At 59.9% G+C, this 20,317-nt stretch overlaps 3 protein-coding genes across 6 annotated transcripts; all 3 read left to right on the top strand.

Annotated features, from left to right (window-relative positions):
- The first annotated feature begins 106 nt into the window (after window positions 1-106).
- Window positions 107-5,374, top strand: INTS5 (integrator complex subunit 5). The gene is made up of 2 exons (XM_020968419.2): window positions 107-255; window positions 2,294-5,374. Exons 1-2 carry the CDS (start codon window positions 179-181, stop codon window positions 5,262-5,264), a joined length of 3,048 nt encoding a protein of 1,015 aa, XP_020824078.1. The 5' UTR covers window positions 107-178; the 3' UTR covers window positions 5,265-5,374.
- A 269-nt stretch (window positions 5,375-5,643) lies between these two features.
- On the top strand, window positions 5,644-15,694 carry GANAB (glucosidase II alpha subunit). 2 transcript variants are annotated; one of them, XM_020968420.2, is made up of 25 exons: window positions 5,644-5,742; window positions 7,112-7,216; window positions 7,338-7,446; window positions 7,557-7,684; window positions 7,788-7,967; window positions 8,361-8,426; window positions 9,181-9,250; window positions 9,349-9,436; window positions 9,548-9,644; window positions 9,820-10,000; window positions 10,285-10,438; window positions 11,134-11,369; window positions 11,464-11,590; window positions 11,727-11,806; window positions 12,437-12,580; window positions 12,675-12,771; window positions 13,024-13,125; window positions 13,259-13,502; window positions 13,617-13,681; window positions 13,813-13,889; window positions 13,984-14,058; window positions 14,194-14,307; window positions 14,391-14,503; window positions 14,594-14,694; window positions 14,783-15,694. In XM_020968420.2, the coding sequence occupies exons 1-25, from the start codon at window positions 5,717-5,719 to the stop codon at window positions 14,890-14,892; spliced, it is 2,889 nt and encodes a 962-aa protein (XP_020824079.1). In that variant the 5' UTR covers window positions 5,644-5,716; the 3' UTR covers window positions 14,893-15,694. The 2 variants fall into 2 exon arrangements, with proteins under 2 accessions (XP_020824079.1, XP_020824080.1); XM_020968421.2 differs by lacking the exon at window positions 8,361-8,426.
- A 499-nt stretch (window positions 15,695-16,193) lies between these two features.
- B3GAT3 (beta-1,3-glucuronyltransferase 3) lies at window positions 16,194-20,159 on the top strand. Of its 3 annotated transcripts, XM_078148913.1 has the most exons (7): window positions 16,813-16,902; window positions 17,170-17,236; window positions 17,398-17,449; window positions 17,568-17,742; window positions 18,475-18,835; window positions 19,019-19,309; window positions 19,670-20,159. In XM_078148913.1, the coding sequence occupies exons 3-7, from the start codon at window positions 17,398-17,400 to the stop codon at window positions 19,766-19,768; spliced, it is 978 nt and encodes a 325-aa protein (XP_078005039.1). In that variant the 5' UTR covers window positions 16,813-16,902; window positions 17,170-17,236; the 3' UTR covers window positions 19,769-20,159. The 3 variants fall into 3 exon arrangements, with proteins under 3 accessions (XP_020824086.1, XP_020824087.1, XP_078005039.1); XM_020968427.2 differs by lacking the exons at window positions 17,170-17,236; window positions 17,398-17,449 and adding an exon at window positions 16,194-16,311 and having other exon boundaries at window positions 16,802-16,902; XM_020968428.2 differs by lacking the exon at window positions 17,170-17,236 and having other exon boundaries at window positions 16,802-16,902.
- The last annotated feature ends 158 nt before the right edge of the window (window positions 20,160-20,317 follow it).

Below are 20,317 nucleotides of genomic sequence, written 5' to 3'. Positions count from 1 at the left end.
GCGGGCCGCGGAACGCTTCTACCCCGGCCTCAGGCGGCGTCGGACTCCTTTGCGTGCCACCCCCCCCCCGGCGGGTTCCGCCGCTCGCTGGCCGCCCAGCGCGCATGCGTCCCCTCGCTCCGCCGCTCCCGCCCCCGCCGCCCTTCCAACCCACGCAGCCGCAGGCTCCGGGCTCGGGATGTCGGCGCTGTGCGATCCCTCCGGGCCCCCGGCCCCACCCGCGCCCGCCGCCCACGGGCCCGCGTCCCCGCTCAGGTGCGTGGGCGCAAGCAATCACGCCGACCCGGAGTCGGCGCTTAGAAATCGTCGATCTCGCCCCATTGTACAGACGAGGAAACTGAGGCCGCGTGGGGGGGAGGGGCGGAAGCCAGAGGGCGGCCAGTTCGGCTCCCTTCTTTTACATCCAAGGAAACTGAGGCCCGCGGAGGGAGGGTCTAGTCCAAGGGCCTCGAGGGCAAACGGCAGAGCCTGGTTCAGGGCCCCGGGACCCCTCCCCCCAGCAGGTGCTCTGGATCCCGGGTTCCTAGAGGTGCTGGGGGGGAGGAAGGAGGGCAGCCCAGGCGTTGGGGACGGCCAGTGCAAAGGCACAGGAGGGCAGAGGTGAGGGCACCCCACGGGGGCGGCTGGCCTGGAGTGTCGCCTCGTCTGTAAAGGGGAGCAGGGAATGGTAGTGTGGAGCCGGTGTTGGGGGGCTTCAGTGCAAACTGGGGGAGTTGGTGGTGTGTGCTGGAGGCACTAGGGAGCCCAGGAGGGATCTGGAGCAGGTGAGTGTCTGGACCAGGCATCTATGTGGGGGACGGACTGGAAGCGCGAGGTCCAGTTAGTCCGTGGAGGGGTGAGCAGAGTCCGAACTCGGTACCAAGGGAGAGAAGGGGACTGATGCCAGAGCTGCTGTGGATCGAGATGGCAAAGACTTGGCAGCCAATTAGCCGTGGAGGGGGGGGCAGAAGGAAGAGGCAAAGGCCAGACTCAGTAGTGTAGCGCTTCCGGATGTCCAGTTCAAGATGTCCGTCGGACAGCTGCCGTCGGAGGTCTGGAGCTTTGGAGAGTCACCAGCACAGAGATGGTCAGCGAAACCTGAATCTGTGAAGCTGGGAGCCTAGGTGGAGCCCTGGGACACACCCACATCCAGGGGGCCAGGCCTAGGGGGTGGTGTGGGAGGAGCAAGCTGGTCCACAGCTTCCCTGAGGTCTGGAAGGATGAAGAGGAGGGGAGGGACCATTGGCAATGAAAAGATCTTTGGCCTCCTTGGAGAAGGCTTTCTTTCTATTGGGTGGATTCACTAGAGGTTGGGAAGTGAGGACACACTGGGGGCTTTTGACTAGACTCTTTCCACTGATTCGAGAGTCACCGTCAAAATGGCCCTAGGGATGCCCTCTCAGGGACCCTCGGCAAGCTGCCCAGGGAATAAGTAGGAGAGCCAAGACCCAAGGTTTCTGAGGTCAAATTCAGCCCTCCACCTCTGCGGTCAGCGCTGAGAGGAACCTTAAAGACCATCCAGGCCAGGAGAAGCAGTGTGGCCCAGTGGTTATGCCCTGATGGATTTGGAGTTGGAAAGTGCGGCTTCAGATCTGCTCTAGACTAGCTGTGTGACTTTAGGCAAGTCTTTCCCGCTCTCCAGGACTGTTTCCTCATTTGTAAAATGGCGGTATTGAACAGGATGGTGTCTGGGGCTCTTGCATATTAGCCTGGATCTTTATCACGGTGTAGGGGAAGGAGGCAGCTCCGTGGTTGGGAGCACCTCCCTTCTTTGGGCCTCAGTTTCCCCCTCTCTAACATGAGGGAGCTGGACCCAGGGAGCTTCCAGGTCTGCCATTTCATAATTTTGTGATGCCACGTGGAGCACCGTGTTCAGTTCTGGGGATCACAGTTTAGGAGGGATGTCGGAGTGGCCAGGGGATCAGGGCACTGGAAACCATCCCGTGGGAAGATCAAAGGAAGAGACCACTTGTGGTCTGGAGAACAGCAGTCCTGGGTGAATGGGAGGCAGGATTGTGATGGCCCTCTTCACGTTTGCAAGAATAAGGCCCAGTCAGCTCGATACAAGGAAGTGCGTGCTCACAATTAGAAATGCCCCAAAGTAAAGGGTGCTGCCTTGGGGAAAGCGGTGGGCCCCCACTCAGGAGAGTTCTGCAGGTCGGGTGGGCTGACCAGGCTTGGGGAAGTTCAGAGAGGGCAGTCTGACTCCTGTTCGGGTGAGGCTCCAACGAGCTCTCCTTGGTGATCGCATGGAAACCCCCGCTGGGTTTGTGGTGAGGCCTGCCTGACCCCCCCTTTCTCTCCTCCTTCACAGCGCCCAGGAGCTGGCTCAGGAAATCAAGGCTTTTCTGACTGGTGTTGACCCCGTCCTGGGCCATCAGCTCTCTGCCCGTGACCATGCCCGCTGTGGCCTCCTCCTGCTGCGCTCCTTGCCCCCGGCCCGGGCAGCCGTCCTGGACCACCTGAGGAGCGTCTTTGACGAGAGCGTCCGGGCCCACCTGGCTACGCTGGATGACAGTGCCACGGCGGGCCCGCAGCATCTCCGCGCGCCGCTCCCTTCCCACGCTCCCGCCGGGGGTCCTGGCCTGGAGGATGTCGTTCAGGAGGTGCAGCAGGTGCTCTCCGAGTTCATCCGGGCCAATCCCAAGGCCTGGGCCCCCGTGGTCAGCGCGTGGTCCATTGACCTGATGGGACAGCTGAGCAGCAAGTACTCCGGCCGCTACCAGCGGGTGCCCCACGCCGCGGGCTCCCTGAACGAGCTGCTGCAGCTGTGGATGGGGTGCTGCGCTACCCGGACCCTGATGGACATTTACGTGCAGTGCCTGTCTGCCCTCATCGGGAGCTGTCCTGATGCCTGCGTGGACGCCCTCTTGGACACGTCTGTCCAGCACTCTCCCCATTTTGACTGGGTCGTGGCCCACATCGGCTCCTCGTTCCCGGGTACCATTATCTCTCGTGTCCTGTCGTGTGGACTCAAGGATTTTTGTGTCCATGGTGGGGCTGGAGGGGGAAGTGGGGGAGCAGGCGGCCCCCCTCCGGCCCCATCAGCAGATGTCTTCCCTTCAGCCCCCTCTGTCCCTGGAGAGAAGCGCATGCCTAAGATTGCATCTGTGGTGGGGATTCTGGGGCACCTGGCCTCACGCCATGGGGACAGCATCCGCCGCGAGCTCCTTCGGATGTTCCACGAGAGCTTGGCAGCAGGCTCTGGGGGGCGTGGGGGCGACCCCTCCCTGCAGGCCACGGTGCCCTTCTTGCTGCAGCTGGCGGTCATGTCGCCAGCCCTGCTGGGCACCGTCTCGGGGGAGCTGGTCGACTGCCTGAAGCCCCCGTCGGTCCTGAGCCAGCTTCAGCAGCATCTCCAGGTCTTTGGCCGAGAGGAGCTGGATAACATGCTGAGCCTGGCAGTCCACCTGGTCAGCCAGGCGTCCGGGGCCGGGGCTTACCGGCTCCTGCAGTTCTTGGTGGACACGGCCATGCCGGCGTCCGTCATCACGCCCCCTGGCCTGGCCGTCCCCGACGCTGTCCGGGAGGCCTGTGACCGGCTCATCCAGTTGCTGCTGCTGCACCTCCAAAAGCTTGTGCATAATCGGGGAGGGTCCCCTGGGGACGGGGTCCTGGGCCCTCCACCCCCACCCCGCCCGGTGCCCTTTCTGGATGCCCTGCGGAGCCACGTTGGGGAGCTCTGTGGGGAGACCCTGAGGCTGGAGCGGAAGCGTTTCCTTTGGCAGCACCAGCTCCTGGGGCTGCTGTCTGTCTATACGCGGCCCAGCTGTGGACCGGAGGCCTTGGGCCATCTTTTGAGTCGGGCCCGAACCCCAGAAGAGTTGAGCCTGGCCACACAGCTCTATGCCGGGCTGGCGGTCAGTCTCTCTGGCTTGCTGCCCTTGGCCTTGTGCAGTTGCCTGGCTCGCGTCCACGCGGGGACGCTGCTCCCCCCCTTCACGGCCAGGCTGCTCCGGAACCTGGCCCTGCTGGTGGGCTGGGAGCAGCAGGGTGGTGAGGGGCCCGCCGCCCTGGGGGCCCGTGTTGGCGAAGCGGTCTCTGCCCAGCTTCCTGACCTGGCTCCGCTCCTGCTGCATCCCGAAGATGAAGTCACTGAAGCAGCTGCGTCCCTGTTGGCCATCTGCCCCTTTCCTCAGGGCGCCCTGCTCCCTGCCCAGCTCCTGAGCTTGGTGAGGGCTGGCGTGTCTCGGTTCTTTGCCTCCCTGAGGCTTCATGGGCCCCCGGGTGTCTCCTCGGCTTCGCATCTGCTCGCACGGCTCTCTCAGGCCTCCCCCGCCGGCTTCAAAGCCGTCCTCCAGCTTCTGGTAGAGGGAGCTTTGCATCGGGGAAATGCCGAGCTGTTTGGGGGGAAAGGGGAAGGGGGAAGTGAGAATGTGTCCGCTGCCTCATCCAGTTCAGCTTCTGCTTACCTGCTGGAGACCAACAGACGGCACACGGCAGCGGTGCCGGGCTCCGGGGGCGTCTGGTCAGTGTTTCACGCTGGAGTCATCGGCCGGGGCCTGAAACCTCCCAGGTCGACCCACTCCCGCAGCGCACAGGAAGTGACCTACAACACGCAGAGCCTCCTTCGCCTGCTGGTGCACTGCTGTAGTGTCTCAGGTGGGACCGGAACCGGTGACTGCTGGGGAGCCCCGGCGCTGAGCCCCGAGGCGGCCAAAGCGGTGGCAGTTACCTTGGTGGAGAGCGTGTGCCCAGATGCGGCCGGGGCCGAGCTGGCCTGGCCCCCTGAGGATCACGCTCGAACCACAGTGGAGCGGGACCTCCGCATCAGTCGCCGATTCCGGGAGCACCCGCTGCTCTTTGAGCTGCTGAAGCTGGTGGCTGCAGCACCCCCGGCCCTGTGCTACTGTTCCGTCCTGCTGAGGGGGCTCCTGGCGGCCCTCCTGGGTCACTGGGAGGCCTCTCGCCACCTGGACACCTCCCAGTCCCCCTGGCAGCTGGAGGCCTCGTGTACTCTGGTGGCTGTCATGGCCGAGGGGAGCCTGCTGCCCCCGACCTTGGGCAACATGCACGAGGTGTTCAGCCAGCTGGCGCCCTTTGAGGTGCGGCTGCTGCTGCTCAGCGTCTGGGGCTTCCTGCGAGAGCACGGCCCCCTGCCCCAGAAGTTTGCTTTCCAGCCCGAGAGGGGCCGCTTGGCCAGGGACTTCTCCAGGGAGGGTGGTGGAGCTGGGGGGCCCCACCTGGCCGTCCTGCACAGCGTCCTGCACAGGAACATTGACCGCCTAGGGCTGTTCTCGGGCAGGTTCCAGGCCTGGCCCACGCCGCAGAGGCCAGGGATGTGAGCTGCAACTGCCCCCCGGGGTTAGGGGGCCGGGGAGGGGCCGAGGTCTGTGCCACCCCCCACTCTGATCGTGTGCTGCCCAATAAATAAAGATTGTCCAGTTTGCGAAGACCCGACTGGTGTGGCCCTCCTAGCGCTGTGGGGGGGCTCCAGACTTTGGCGGGGGCCGGGGAGGAGGGGAGGGCGCTGGGCGGGCTGGGACGGAGGAAACGGGCCAATGGCAGCGAAGCAGGTTGAGAGCACTCCTATCGAAGGGTGCTTTGCTCCTTATTCCCGCCTCCCGGCCCCCGTCCATCACAACCTGCGCTTCGCCTATAGGCCGGCTTGGCTCCCTGCTCTCGGGTGGCCAATCACCTCCCGGGACGGGGGGGGGCGCGCGGAGCCACGTGTCCCTGCGTGACGCTAGACGGGAGGAGGGGAGAGCCGGGGGTCAAGGATCAAGCCCGGCACAAGATGGCGGCGGCGGCGCGTCGGAGGCGGTGAGGAGCGTGGGACAGAGCTCGGCCCGGCTCCGACGGCCCCCTCCCCCCCCACCTAACACCTCGGGAAACTGAACCCCAGGAAGGGCCCGTGGGGTTGGGGCGAGGGGCGGCCCAGGCTGACGCGGGGCGGGGGGGCGGGGGGACCGGCTGCGACTCCCGAGGGCCGACCCGGGCTGAGGCCAGAGTCCGGAGTGGGGCGGAGGGGACGGTCCAGGGGGTTGTCCTGCGCCTTCCCGGCCGGCCAGCCTTGAGGGTCCAGCGTGGCTGGCCTGAGAACCACGGTGACATCCAGCGAGTGTAGACACCCCCAGAAGCCACCCACCCCTCCTCCGGGCCGGGCCCTTTGATCCTCACCGGCCCTGAGAGGGGGTACAGATGAGGAAATCGAGGCACTTAGCCAGGGTCACCCCAGCTTAGGGAGCGTCTGAGGCGGGATTTGAACTCAGGGCTTCCTGCCTCATCTGTAAAATGGGGGCACAGGCAGTTTTTGGGTGGGAGCTTACGTAACCCCAGAGTAGATGCACGTGAGCTGTTGCTCCCCTGGGGTCTGGTGAAAGTGGGGTGTGGGGAGCCAGGCTTAGACCCTGCTCTGGGGCGTGGGGTCTTTGCCCGGACCCCCGGCTCTGTTCACGTTGACTTCCTGGTTCCGTACTGTCCAGAGCAGAGGGGCCACGTAGCCCTTTGCGTATCTGATGGCAGAGGGGGTGGGCCGCTTGTCACAGGCCTGTGGGCGTTCTGTAAAACTTCACTTTTTACCTGTGGTTTATGATGACAGAGGACAGCCGTGGGGGCAGGCGGCAGAAAGCCTGGCTTTGAGTCCAGCCAACCCCAGATGAGCTGACCAGAGTGACCGGGCCTGTCTGGGGTTGGCTTGGAAGCCCTGGCCCCTGGGAATCCTTGTCAGCAGCCCCAGGCGCCCCTGGGACGCCTTAGGTAGAAAGGCTTCCCTTGGGAAGGCTTATTGCTGGCCCCTTCCCTGGAAACGCTGATGTAACCCGAGTCAACACCACAACAAAAGATCGAGGACCTACCTCTTCCCTCCCGTGTAGGAGAGGGAACCCCGACCTGCCCTCCTCTGCTGCGATCTGGCCTTGGGCAGAGTTTCCCACCTTTCTCCATACCCCTTGGCTTTCAGTAAGCCTTCCCCTGCAATGTTTTAGTTATCCGTATGACATAGGAAATAAAAAATGAATTAGTTCCAACAGGATAACGTAGACTTTTGCCAGACGTTTTCTGGACGTCACGGGTAACTTTTATTTGCCAGGCTGGGAACCTGTGGTCTGGGGCCATTGAAAGGGTGTGAATTGCTGGCCTCTTCCTTGCTCCCCTCTGAATGTGCTAAGCACTTCCTCATTTCCTTTCTCAGGTCCTGGGCAGAGTTAGCCCTGGCTTTTCTAGGGCTCTGCCTTTCGACAGCCTTCGCCGTGGACAGAAGCAACTTTAAGACCTGTGACCAGAGTTCTTTCTGCAAGTATGGAGTTTGAGGGAGCCTAGGGAGAAAAATGACGGGCAAGGGCCTGGGGGGCATCTAGGAAGTGCCCCTGCCAAACGTGGGGACCTGAAGACACTCATAAGCTGTCTTTTCCACGCAGGCGTCAGCGTGGCATTCAACCCGGCTCATCCCCTTACCGTGCCCTGCTGGACTCTCTCGAACTGGCCCCTGATGCCCTCGCAGTCCAGCTGGTCAATGAAGGCACCAAGGTCAGAGGTGGTGTGAAGGGACAGGTCTGGAAGCACCTGACAGGGAGTGGGGGCAGCGGGGGCTGGGACGGAGTGCTTCAGCGTGAGGACCTCACCTCCGTCCTGTGCAGGTGGTGTTGCTGTTGGAGCTGCAAGGACTGCAAGGGAACATGACCAGGATCCGGATCGATGAGCTTGAGCCCCTCCGGCCACGCTACCGGGTGCCCGATGTCTTGGTGGCAGACCCCCCCACAGCTCGGTAATTCTGCGGGGGTCTGTGTCCCTCTTCAAAGCTTCATCGCCCGCCCCCACCCCCCCAAACACCTTTCTTCTTTGCTGCTTCCTTTTGGTGCTGTCCTTAGGCTGTCTGTCTCTGGCCGAGATGAGAACAGTGTAGAGCTGACTGTGGCCGAGGGGCCCTACAAAATCATCCTGACAGGAAGGCCTTTCCGACTGGACCTGCTGGAGCATCGAAGCCTTGTGCTCAGTGTCAACGCCCGGGGACTCATGGTCTTTGAGCACCAGAGGCTCCCCAGGAATTCGTGAGTAAAGGGATGGGAAGCCTACCAGAAAGGGCTGCAGGGCAGCCTCTGAGAGAGTCTGGGCCCCTGGGGTTTCTTGGGGAGGGATGGAGGAGACAGGGAGATGGGAGGGGGAGTCAAGAAGCTTTGGGAAAATGCGCGCTGGCCAGGAGACTGTCCCTGCCCTTCCTGGGCTCGGAGTGACTTCACCCCTCTCCTGGAGCTGTCTCTTATTTCCCAGATTTATTCCCCCCCCCCTTTTTTTAAATGAATTTTTTTTGTTTGGTTGGTTTTTCCGTCTTGGATGTTCGTCGACTGAAACTCACTTTTGTGTTTCTGTTTTTGTGTTGGTTTTGTGCCTCCTTCCCCTGCCCCTCTGCCCTCCCCTTCCTTTCCCCTCTCCTCCTGCCCCAGTTTCTCGGATAAAGTTAGTCTCACGTTCGGTAGCATGTGGGATAAGATCAAGAACCTTTTCTCTAGGTAAATCCACGGCCACTGGTACTGTATCTGTTCCTTAATCCCTATCCCTCCGTCCCATTCTCTGCCCTGCACCCCATGTGAACACACGCACACTCACAGACACTCGTACACTCACATACACAGTCCCCACCTCAGCCCCCTTCTGTTCCAGGAGGGCTGGGAAGTGCTGGGAACCCGGGGCCAGGAAGTTGGATGCTGGGAGTTTTGTCCTCTCTGCTTCAGGCAAGATGGAGCAGGAGTTGGTCAGGGTGTCCCCCCAGGTGCCCCCCCCAGTGTCTAGATCCCTCCAGGAGGATCTTTAGGGGCCCCCTCACCACGGCCCTTCACCTTTGCATTGCTGCAGAAGGGCAAAGGGAGACCCAGGGAGGGAGTCAGTAACAACCAGGTTTATGCTTCTGTTCAGCTGCCTCCTTCCCTCCTTTCCCTCTTTCCTAATGCTCTACAGTGGCTTGTATGGACACGTAAAAAGCACATTACTTGTTTTCCTTGATGATTTCCCTCCTTCCCTCCCTCCCTCCTTCCCTAATTTTCACCTCTTGGCACACTCCCAGCCCTGCCTTTGTATGAGGATATGTTCCCTGGGGATGCACTCCATGACTGAGTGAAGCTCAGGCCCTCTACTCCTTTGGCCCTTGGAGCGCTACTCCTTCCTTGTCCCCGTGCTCCCCCCAGCCCCCAAGCAAACAAAATCAAAACCAAAAACCTTCATCCCCTCTCCTCTTGGACTGGAGCAGACGACTCTCCTACCTTCCAGGCAGGGACCAAAGGAACCAGCTGAGGGGGATGGAACCCCAGATGAGGAGGCTGCTGGGAAAGAGGACAAGGTGAGGCAAGGGGTGAGCCTCAGCTCAGACCGACTGAGGGGTTTGGACAGAACTGGGGCCACCTGATTGGGCTGGGATCCCCTTTCTTTCTCTTGCAGCCGGAAGAGAACAAAGAAAAGGACGACAGTGATGAGCCAGGGGCCTGGGAGGAGATGTTCAAAACCCACCCAGACAGCAAGCCTTATGGTGAGAGGGAAGGGGTGTTAAGAAGGGGATCTGAGCGAGAGGGAGAGAGGCACTAAGTGGGTGGGCAGGAAGGCCTTCCCTTGACTCCTGACCTCCTGCCTCCTTTTACAGGCCCCACATCAGTGGGTCTGGATTTCTCTTTGCCTGGAATGGAACATGTGTATGGAATCCCAGAACATGCAGACAACCTGAGACTGAAAGTCACTGAGTGAGTCGCAAGCAGAGAGAAGGGAGTAGGGAGGGCAAGGGAAGAAGCGTGCACAGCTTGAAGATGTGAGCCTGAGGCTGGAGGAGCTCCATCCTGGCTAGCTGCTCTCGAGAGGTCATCTGAGCAGTCACCCTACGATTGCTCTGGGGCAGCTCTGATGCTGTGGCCTTTGCAGGGGTGGGGAGCCGTATCGACTCTACAACCTCGATGTGTTCCAGTATGAGCTCTACAACCCTATGGCCTTGTATGGCTCAGTACCCGTGCTCCTGGCACACAACGTCCACCGAGACCTTGGCATCTTCTGGCTCAATGCAGCGGAGACATGGGTTGATATATCCTCTAATACAGCAGGAAAGGTGAGGGGGAGACTGGGGTGATAGGAAACAACCACTTGAGGTCAACACAGTCTGGGCATATAACGCAGGGACGACTTGTTTGGGCCCAAAGGGAGTAGCTAAGATGTGTGATTCCTGGGTGGGAGGAAGAAGTCCACTTCTCAACCAGGCCCTCTGGCAGAGCCCGTCAGACAACACTGTGGAAGGAGGTCCTGGACATTTTTTCCTAGAGAATGATTACTCAGATTCCCCCTTGTGGAAATTGGTAGGCAGGGAGTATCTAATTCCGGGTCCCCCTGGGACAGACGCTGTTTGGGAAGATGCTAGATTACCTGCAAGGTGGCGGGGAGACACCCCAGACTGATGTGCGCTGGATGTCAGAGAGCGGCATCATTGACGTGTTCTTACTCCTTGGGCCCACGATCTCAGACATCTTCCGTCAGTACACCAGTCTTACAGGTGGGGTCCTGCCTAGCTTTAGCCTCCTGGTTTAAGTGTCGGAACAGCAGCCCTTTGCATGTACCGAGTGCTTCACCTTCTCAAATCCCATGGTGCCTAGTTGACCGCATCCCTAGAATTCTTGTTCTTTTGTTTAAATTTGATTTTGTGATGACATCTTGTATTTTTTACGTCACCTTTACATCCATACATATCCTTTCCTCTTCTCTATCTCATGAACCATCTCTTACAACAAAGAGTGATAACAAGGCAGCTCAGTAGGAGCCGTCAGTCACGTCAGGTGTGTTGGGGCAGCCCCTTAGTCCTTGCACATCCACAGTCTCGTCCAGAGATGAGAGAGAAGGGTTGGACTGTCAGGGAGGGCTAGGCGCCCCAAGGCCTTGTAGGGGAGTGAAGCTTCCCAGGGCTATCCAGACAAGCAGGAGCCGATTCACCGAGCCTCTGCTCTGTGGTTCTTCATTCAGCCCAGTTTGGGCCGCCCTTGAAAGTTGTTTCACATCCATAATCCCCTCCTCCCGCCAGGAGATAGATGAGAGGAAAATACTTTTTCTCAGGCCGCGCCCCCCCCCCCCCGTTTACGTGTCTTGGATTGCTGGTTTAGGGCTGATCTTGAGCCTCGCACTCAGTTCTTGGTCCCAGCCGTGCTTTGGTTCTGGCCTCATTTGTCACTTCACAATCCTTCCCCGCTCCCACAGGGACCCAGGCCCTTCCCCCACTCTTCTCTCTCGGCTACCACCAGAGCCGCTGGAATTATCGAGATGAGGCTGATGTGATTGAAGTGGACCAGGGCTTTGATAACCATGACATCCCCTATGATGTCATCTGGCTGGACATTGAACATGCTGATGGCAAACGCTACTTCACCTGGGACTCGAGCCGTTTTCCCCAGCCCCTTGCCATGCTGGGACATCTGGCCAGCAAAAGACGTAAGGTAAGAGAGCTAGCTGGCCATGAGGGGAAGTCTGACAACTTTCAGGGGGTCCCAGGTGGAGAGCCCTTGACCTCTTGGTCTTCCCTATTCCTAGCTGGTGGCCATTGTGGACCCCCACATCAAGGTGGACTCGGGATACCGGGTGCACGAGGAATTGCGATCACTGGGACTGTATGTCAAGACCCGAGATGGCTCTGACTACGAGGGATGGTGCTGGCCAGGTCAGGCGGGAAGGTCTGGCCAGGACTGGCAGAGCTGAGAGGAGTGGGGTCCCAGTGTGGCTGGAGGTTGGGCTGACATGGGTGTGTCACCAGCCCCTAACCCCAGGGGGTGACCCTTGCTTTTGACCTTCTTCAGGCTCTGTGGGCTACCCTGACTTCACAGACATCAAGATGAGGGAGTGGTGGGCAAACATGTTCAGCTTTGACAAATATGAGGTAGGATGAGGGTGGGTGCCCCCTCCGCCCGTCCTTGTCTCCTCCCTCCCCGTCCCATCCATGACCCTCCGTGCCTAGGCGCTTGACTCCTTACTTTGCCCTGGCCTTGGTGGGTTGGACCGTCATGGAGGGCTAGGCACCCCAGGGCCTGCAGGGAAGTGAAGCTTCCCAAGCACAAGTCTTTGCAGGGCTGTCCAGACAAGCAGGAGCCAATTCACCAAGCCTCTGCTTTGTGGTTCTAGGTTCTATCCAGAGGGCGCAGTCTGTGTTCCTTTTGGGATGTCCTTGTTTTCTTCTGCACATTTTGTTGATGATTTTCCTTTCTTTGTCATCTGTTGCTCCCTTCAGACCTCCCTTGTAACAAGCATCATCGAGAAAAAGATACCGTGTCGTTGGTCACATTGAAAAGACCCAGTTCCCAGCTCTACTGAGTGATGGGAGGCCCATGCCGTTATCAGTCTTTAGTCCTGCCCAGGCACTGCTCAGGGGCTTGCGAAGTCTTTCTGGTCATCATGTACATTGTTTGCATCAGTTTGTTGCTTGCTTTCCCTGCATCTGTAGCATTTGTCATTTTTTAGAAATGCTGTGTGTTGCTTCCTTGAGCCCTGGTTCTCTTCCTTTTGTTTCTAGGGCTCAGCCTCAAATCTCTTTGTTTGGAATGACATGAATGAACCGTCGGTATTCAGTGGCCCCGAGGTCACCATGCTCAAGGACGCCCGGCACCACGGAGGCTGGGAGCACCGGGATGTCCACAACATCTATGGCTTCTATGTGGTGAGGCTTTTGGGGGGCCTCGAGCCATGGGTCCTGTTGGGTTGGGGCCCGCTGCGGCACTGCCCTCACCACAGCTTTCTCTGTGCCCCCTCAGCACATGGCCACAGCAGAGGGGCTCATACGACGCTCTGGAGGGGTGGAGCGGCCATTTGTGCTCGCCAGGGCCTTCTTCGCCGGCTCTCAGCGCTTTGGTGAGATCCGAGGGAAGGGGGCAGGGTGGGGGGAAGGGAGAGCAGGAGGCCGCATGGGGAGTGGGAGCACCCCTCCTAGGAGCAGTCAGCAAGTGGGTGAGGGCGCCGTGCCAGGAGACCCCGGTGGGACAGCCCACCCTGTGGCGCCCTGCGGAGCTGCAGGGGGAGCTGTTGGGTGGATCTGAAAGGCTGGGCCTGCTTCCCCTCTCCAAGCTCCTATTTGTGGCATTCTCTCTCTGCGTCCTTTCCCAGGAGCCGTCTGGACAGGAGACAATGCGGCAGAGTGGGACCATCTGAAAATCAGCATCCCCATGTGCCTCAGCTTGGGGCTGGTGGGGCTTGCTTTCTGTGGGGGTGAGAAATGGGGACCTGGGTGAAAGAGGGGCTGCAGGGGGAGGTCACTGGCTGGGAACGCCCAAGAGGTGGGGGGATGGCGCACCTTCTCTACCAGTCTCGTTTCATCTCCGTCTCGTCTTCTGTCTGCCAGCGGATGTGGGTGGCTTCTTCAAGAACCCTGAGCCAGAGCTGATTGTGCGTTGGTACCAGATAGGCGCCTATCAGCCATTCTACAGGGCACACTCACACATGGACACAGGCCGGCGAGAACCCTGGCTGCTGCCCCCCGAGTACCTGGGGCCAACCCGAGATGCCTTGCGCCAACGCTATGCCCTACTCCCCTTTTGGTACACCCTCTTCTATCGTGCTCACCGCGATGGCCATCCTGTCATGAGGTGAGAGGGGCAGTGCCGTGGGTTGGGAACAGAAGAGTGGCTGGGAGAAGGACGGGGACGTATGGACATCCACTCAGTACTTCAGTTTCACTCTCCCATCCTCTTACTTCGCAGGCCCATGTGGGTGCAGTATCCAAAGGATGTGACCACCTTTGGCCAAGATGATCAGTACATGCTAGGTGAGAATGCTGGGAAGGGATTAAGATCTGTGGCTATGGGAGCGTGTAGTACGGAGATCCCTTGCCCACAGACTGGAAGCTGGGGCCCTCCTCCTGCTCTGAAGGTGACCGCAGCTCCCTGTCTATTTTAGGAGACTCTCTATTGGTTCACCCTGTGACAGAGCCTGGGGCCCGTGGAGTCCAAGTGTACCTGCCTGGCCAAGGGGAGGTGAGCTCACAGAGGAAAGGGAGAGAGAGGAAGAGGGGGTCTGGGGCAAGAACAAACACGAGGGGAAACCGCCATGGTCCCTTTTCCTCCTTAGGTGTGGTATGAGCTTCAGAGCTACCAGAAGCATCACGGCCCCCAGACCTTGTACCTCCCCGTCACTCTTAGCAGCGTGAGTGCCCCCCCACTGTCCGTAGTGTCGTGTGCTCCTTGGGAGGACGGGAGGTGGGGACCTAAAGTAAGTGGAAGGGGCAGGTGTGAACGTTAAGTCGGGAGCACTCGACCCAGACTTTTCTCTCTCCTGCAGATCCCTGTGTTCCAGCGTGGGGGAACCATCGTACCTCGGTGGGAGCGGGTGAGACGATCTTCAGATTGCATGAAGGACGACCCCATCACTCTTTATGTGGCAATCAGCCCCCAGGTGAGGGACCCCAGGTTCCTCCTGCCCCAGTCCCTCTAAATTCTGCTCTCCCTGGTGCTAGACTTTCCCCCGCTTCCACACAGGGCACAGCGGAAGGAGAACTCTATTTAGATGACGGCCACACGTTTAACTATCAGACCCAGAAGGAGTACCTGCATCGCAAGTTCACCTTCTCGGGCAACACTCTTACCTCCAGGTGAGGCACGCTCCTCATGCAGTGGGGCGTTGTCTTCTCCCCTTCCCTTTGACGCGTCTCTGTCGATTTCTTTGTTCTGCTCCCCTCCAGCTCAGCTGACCCACAAGGCTACTTTGAGACCTCGATCTGGATTGAGCGGGTGGTGATCCTGGGGGCTGGAAAGCCTGCCTCGGTGCTGCTCCAGGCAGAGGGTAAGGGAGCGCCTTGACCCCCGAGGGAGGAGGGTAGGGGTCGGTTTCTGCCTGTCCATATCTCACAGGCTTTCCTCTCTGTCTCCAGGCGTGCTTGAAAGCATCCTGAGCTTTCATCACAACGCAGAGACCTCGGTGCTAACTTTGCGCAAGCCTGGAGTCCATGTGTCAGCCGACTGGAGCATCCATTTGCGATAGCCTGAGGGTTAGCCCTGCCCAAGCGTGATCCTGAGCAAGCCACCCCTCCCCCTGCCCCAGAGTCACCTTTCCAACCACAGTAGGGCCCAGAGGCTGCCTGAAGGATTCACTGGCCATAAGCTGGGCGGGGGCCAGGGGTGGTTCCCGGCCTGGGAATCCCTCCTCTGCTTTCCTGACCCTCACCCTCCCTGCAGATGGAGACAGCAGGGCCCTTTCCCTCGACTTCGCCCCATCTTTGTAGGGGACCTGAACCCTTCCTCCCTAGACTCTTCCCATGAATGCCTTGGGTTCTGGCATCTGGATCACGTGACCCAAGGACACTGGTCCCCACCTTGAGCCCTGGCCTACCCTTTTTGTTCCTCTTCTCCGGTGGAGGGAAGGAGATTCCAGGTGACTTCCCGTCAGCCTGGTATAGCCTGGTTTCATACCTGACCGATACACTGGGACCACCCCCTTACCTAGCCTGGGGGGATGCGTGGGGAGAAAGAAGGTTGTGGGGTTCCTCCTTCCCCAGCTCCTCTCCCTGGCCAGAGCTGCTGCGGTTCATGAGAGGGGCCCCTCGCCTCCCTGCCCTGCGGGGGAGGAGGGAGCCCCCAACCCCGCGTTGTGGGCGCCCCCCCCCGCAGGGATGCACAGGACGAGGCTGCCGGTTCCGTGTGTTTATTGCTGGCAGAGTGGGGGATGGGGGGCTCCGAGGAATGGGGGAAGGGGCATCCGGCTGGACATTTGTACTTCCCCGCGGCTCGAGCCGGGACAGGTTTTGATAAACGGAAAAACAATAAAAGAACCGAAATTCTTGGAAGACGAGTCAGTGAATGGGGCGGGGTGGGGGAGGGGAGGGGCCGGGGTCAGGTCACGGTCGCGGAGCCAGCCTTGCGCTTGCGCCGCATCCTCCCGGACGACTACTGCGGGGAGGGCGGTCCGTGGAACGAGCAGTGTTTTTCATTCGAGTTGGGGGGTCCCAAGGAGAGGAACCGAGTGACCCCTGGGAGGGTAGAACTTCAGGGAAGCCGCCGGGGCGTGGCATTGGCGGCCCCTCCCCTCTCCGGCCTGGAGGGGCCTTCCCCTCCTCCCCCCGCCCACCAGGAGCCGCGGAGAGCCGAGCATGCCCCTGGCCCACGCAGCCGCAGGATCCACGTGGGGGCAGCGCCCACGTGACGGTCCTAGGGCCCTTCCACCCGCGAGGCTCCGCGGCGTTAGGGGCCGCGTCGGGTGCGTGGGCCGGAGGTGACGTCACGGGCCCGGCGCTCCCGGAAGTGAGCGGCGCGGGAAATCTGAGGGGTGGGACCGAGGAGAGATTTGCCCCGGAAGTTAGGGGATGGGCCAGGATAAGTGACCGGAAATGAACATCTGCCAACCGGCCGGAAGGAGAGAAGGGGAGGGGGAGGAGGCGTAAGCTCATCCAGGACCCCGTAGAGGGTGAGGCTGGGGTCGCATCCAACGACCCCCTTTCCCTCCCCGCCCCATCCCTGGGACCCGCCCGTCATCGTGCCACGCTCTTATCTCTGCCCCTCCCCCCTTTCCCGCTCTGCCTCCTCGGCCCGCACCCCCGGCTTTGTCATCCCCCGACCCCGGCCCTGAAGCCCCCCTCCCGCACCCCCGGCCTTGTCCCCCTTCCGTGGCCCTGAAGCCCCCCAGCCCCCATCCCCGGCCTTGTCATCCCCCTCCTCTGGCCCTGAAGCCCCCCAGTCCCTGACCCTGTCATCTCCCCCAACCTCCCCAGGCCTCGTAGACCCCCCTCCCCTTGTCCTTGGGTCTCCCCAGGCCCCTCCCCTGCTGGCCTCCCTTCTCTGTTACTTTCGAGGCCCCTGACCCTTGCCCCTCCTTAGCTCCTCTCTTCCCGCGCCTGGTCACCTCTGTCCCCACTTCTCTCCCTGCTCATCCTCAGCTACGCCCTCCGTTTCCGCAGGGTCCTCCCAGGTCTGGTCATGAAGCTGAAGCTGAAGAACGTTTTTCTCGTCTATTTTTTGGTGTCCCTCACCGGCCTCCTCTATGCCCTCCTGCAGCTTGGTGAGGAAGGAGGGGCGAGGGAGCGGGACAGACGGGGCTCAAGGTGTCCTGGATGGTGACCCTTGGTGGCAAGGGGCGGATGAAGGGCTGTGAGAGGCAGCCAGTGTGGCCTCTCCTTCTGGAATCTTTGGATGCTGGGACTGGGAGTGGCCTTGGGCATCCTCCAGAACCATCCTCTCCATATAGAGATGGCGGCACCCAAGCCGGGACTAGGGTTAGGGTCTTTAGGCTCCCCTTCTAATGTTCCTCACTGCCTCCTGCTTTCAGGCAGGTCAGGTAGGTGCTCTCTGGCTCCTGCAGACGAGGCTTTTGGAGCTCCTGGAGGGAAGATAAGGTAAAGTGTCAGCAGGAAGCCCATTCAGACCTTTCCTTTTGAAGGTGAAGAAATGGGTCCTTTCGCCTGAGGTTATACAGATCAGATGGTGGAGTGCCGGGTTTAGGGATGGAGGGGATGTCCCATAGAGGCCCTTTCTTTCCATCCTTCTCATTGTACAGATGGGGGAACTGATGCCTAGAGAGGTTAAGAGACTTGGCCTGGGCCGCACAGGTACGAAAGATGGTGGTTGAAGGTGGAGAGACCTCTCTCTTCTAGTCTGTGGCCCTTGGGGCAGAAATGATCCCTTCTTCTCTGCTCTACCCACTCCTCCCCCTTTTCTGTAACCCAGGCCAGCCCTGTGACTGCTCCCCACACCTTCGAGCAGCTGCCGAGCACCTTCGCAGGAAAGACCTGAAGATCTCCCAGCTGCAAGCTGAGCTTGGTCGGCCACCCCCTGCTCCCGCCCAGCCCCCTGAACCTGAGGCTTTGCCCGCCATCTATGTTGTGACCCCTACCTATGCCAGGTACCTGCTCTGTCTGGGAAGCCAGTTCTCTCAGCAAAGTGGGGTCGGTCGGTTTTTTAAAAACATAAATGATATAGTCGGGGACAAGATGTGGGCCAGGGTTGGGCGCAAAGCCTGTCGTCCAGGACTGACGTCCATCCTGGAAGGATGTTTTCTGACCACGTGAAGAGTGGGAGTGAGGAGGATCATCTGGGCCCTCGCTGGAGAGACCCTGTGTGGGTCTGGGGTGCTGGGGACCTGGCACCTTTTTGAGGGAAAAGCTAAGACTGAATAGGAGAAGCTGTTGAGATTCAGAGAGAGGAAACATGGGAAAAGCCATGCGGTTGTTGAGCAAAGTGCCCCGTGGAGTCCCTGCTTCCCTCGATGGGGCCCAGCTGCAGAGGGAAGAGACAAAGGTGGAGATTTTCTCTTTGGAGGGTGCGGTGGTTTTTGTACGCAGCTGATTTTATTCTCACCGTAACCCCGTGAAGAAGGTACTCTAGCTATTATTGTCCATCTAGAAACAGGTTGGGAGGTCACAGGCCTTGCCAAGGTCACAGTAGTAGAGAACATCACAGGGGTGGACTCCATGGAATCCTAAATCCAGGCTTCTGAAACAGTAAGCACGTTCTAGCACGTTCTTTGTTCTGAAGCTACGTCAGGGTTCAGCCATGGCTAAGTGGTGTCCATCCTTATCCTTTCTCACATCCCCCAGTTTTTATCGTTCCCTTACCCTCATCTTTTCCATCTCAGGCTGGTGCAGAAGGCCGAGCTGGTTCGCCTGTCACAGACCCTGTCCTTGGTGCCCAGACTTCACTGGGTGGTGGTAGAGGATGCTGAGGCCCCTACCCCACTGGTCTCGGGACTGCTGGCTGCCTCTGGCCTCCGGTTCACTCACCTGGTAGTCCTCACACCCAAGGGACAGCGGCTTCGAGAAGGGGAGCCAGGCTGGGTCCGGCCCCGGGGTGTGGAGCAGCGGAACAGAGCCCTGGATTGGCTCAGGGGAAAAGAGACTGCAGTTGGTGGGGAAAGGGACCCACCTCCTGAAGGGGCTCGTGGGGTTGTGTACTTTGCTGATGATGACAACACCTATAGCCGGGAGCTCTTTGAGGAGGTAAGGGAAAGGCGAGAGGCAGAGGAACCATTGGTGGAGGTTGTGCAGAAAAGAGTCAAATAGAACATTCCTGTGTTGGGGGGCTGCTGGTGGAAGAAGGGGCCCCTCAGAGGAGTTTGGCCTGTTGTGCATGTGTTCATGCGCTGTTCCTGTCTTGGTAACTTGATCTGTTTTATTCTCCAGATGAGGGCAACCCGAGGTGTCTCTGTGTGGCCTGTGGGACTGGTCGGTGGCCTGCGGTTTGAGGGGCCCCAAGTGCAGGGGGGCCAGGTGGTTGGCTTTCACACAGCCTGGGAGCCCGAGCGGCCCTTCCCTCTGGACATGGCCGGCTTTGCTGTATCGCTGCCCCTTCTCTTGTCTCGGCCCGGTGCCCGGTTTGACCCGACGGCCCCCCGGGGCCATCTAGAGAGCAGTCTCCTCAGCCATCTCATTGACCCCAAGGATCTGGAGCCCCGGGCTTCGAACTGCACACGGGTAAAGGGTCGGGAACCACAGGGTGGAAGGCAGGGGGAGGGGTCAGAGACAGAAGATACTTTTCTCAGGCATAAGCATGCAGCCTCTCATTCTAGTGAGCTTGTTTTTTTCACATTTTTAAGACCTGCTTTTGAGATTGAGAGCTTTAGAACTTGTGGAGGGTCTGGTGATTGAAGAGGAGGCATAGTGGGGGAGAGGTCAGGTCTTGGGGAGGTGGGGATAGCCCAAAGGGACCTGCTCGTTTGGGTATGGCAAAGAAGAGAGCGCATGATCATGGAGGCTGGACAAGAAGTATTGTCTTCTCTCCTCCGAGTGGGTCCCCTCGCGCTTTCTGACTGGGGGGGCTGGTGCTGATTGCAGGTGCTGGTGTGGCACACAAGAACAGAGAAACCCAAGATGAAACAGGAAGAACAGCTGCAGAGGCTAGGACGGGGCTCAGACCCCGGCATCGAGGTGTGACCCAAGAGGCTGACACTCTTGGGGACATACATATGCTAGAGGAGTTTGTTCTCTGGCCGTCCAAGGTCCTGACCCTCCAGATGCCGGGTCTGCCTTATGGGCCTGGTGGACACAGTGACCATTTCTAGGGCTCCTTCCTCCCCCATCTTGCCATGTGGAGCTCGCCGAAGAGAACAAGTGGACAGTGGTGTTGAGCTGGGTCAGTCCTACCGGGCAGATGGACTCGGCTGGAGGAGCAGGGACGACTGCCTGAAGAGCGGTGCTGTCCAGTTACTCAGTGGGCATGGGCATGCATTTTAGGGCCTGATCAGGACGGGGCTGTCAGGTCCCTCCCCATAGTAAGCATGTTCCCCCATTCCTCCCTCCAGAATAAAGTATGTCAGTCCTCTGACTCCTGCTCTTCGCTCAGTGGTTCTAACAGGGCCACCCCCGACACCCAGCGTCTGAACCTCCTCAGAATCGGGTCAGACCCCAGAGTGGTCCCAAGGCCCCTCCTGAACCAAGAAGTGCCTCCTTGCCTCGGTCAGAGAAGACAGCGCCCACTCTCCC

This window comes from Phascolarctos cinereus, unplaced genomic scaffold (assembly GCF_003287225.1).
Source record: "Phascolarctos cinereus isolate Bilbo 61053 unplaced genomic scaffold, phaCin_HiC Scaffold_9;HRSCAF=440, whole genome shotgun sequence".
In the NCBI taxonomy this organism is placed as follows: Eukaryota; Metazoa; Chordata; class Mammalia; order Diprotodontia; family Phascolarctidae; genus Phascolarctos; species Phascolarctos cinereus.
The sequence above is the reverse complement of the archived record's forward strand: the minus strand, read 5'-3'. Positions and strand labels throughout refer to the sequence as shown.

What these genes read in the sequence shown, in the direction of transcription:
- INTS5 (XM_020968419.2), top strand. Translation starts at nt 179, where the DNA reads ATGTCGGCGCTGTGCGATCCCTCCGGGCCCCCGGCCCCACCCGCGCCC. An exon ending in GGGCCCGCGTCCCCGCTCAG is followed by an intron (nt 256 to 2,293) that starts GTGCGTGGGCGC and finishes CCTCCTTCACAG; the next exon opens with CGCCCAGGAGCTGGCTCAGG.
- GANAB (XM_020968420.2), top strand. Translation starts at nt 5,717, where the DNA reads ATGGCGGCGGCGGCGCGTCGGAGGCG. An exon ending in TGGTCAATGAAGGCACCAAG is followed by an intron (nt 7,447 to 7,556) that starts GTCAGAGGTGGT and finishes CGTCCTGTGCAG; the next exon opens with GTGGTGTTGCTGTTGGAGCT. An exon ending in TGGCCAGCAAAAGACGTAAG is followed by an intron (nt 11,370 to 11,463) that starts GTAAGAGAGCTA and finishes CCCTATTCCTAG; the next exon opens with CTGGTGGCCATTGTGGACCC.
- B3GAT3 (XM_020968427.2), top strand. Translation starts at nt 16,821, where the DNA reads ATGAAGCTGAAGCTGAAGAACGTTTTTCTCGTCTATTTTTTGGTGTCC. An exon ending in CTATGCCCTCCTGCAGCTTG is followed by an intron (nt 16,903 to 17,567) that starts GTGAGGAAGGAG and finishes TCTGTAACCCAG; the next exon opens with GCCAGCCCTGTGACTGCTCC. An exon ending in GTGACCCCTACCTATGCCAG is followed by an intron (nt 17,743 to 18,474) that starts GTACCTGCTCTG and finishes TTTCCATCTCAG; the next exon opens with GCTGGTGCAGAAGGCCGAGC.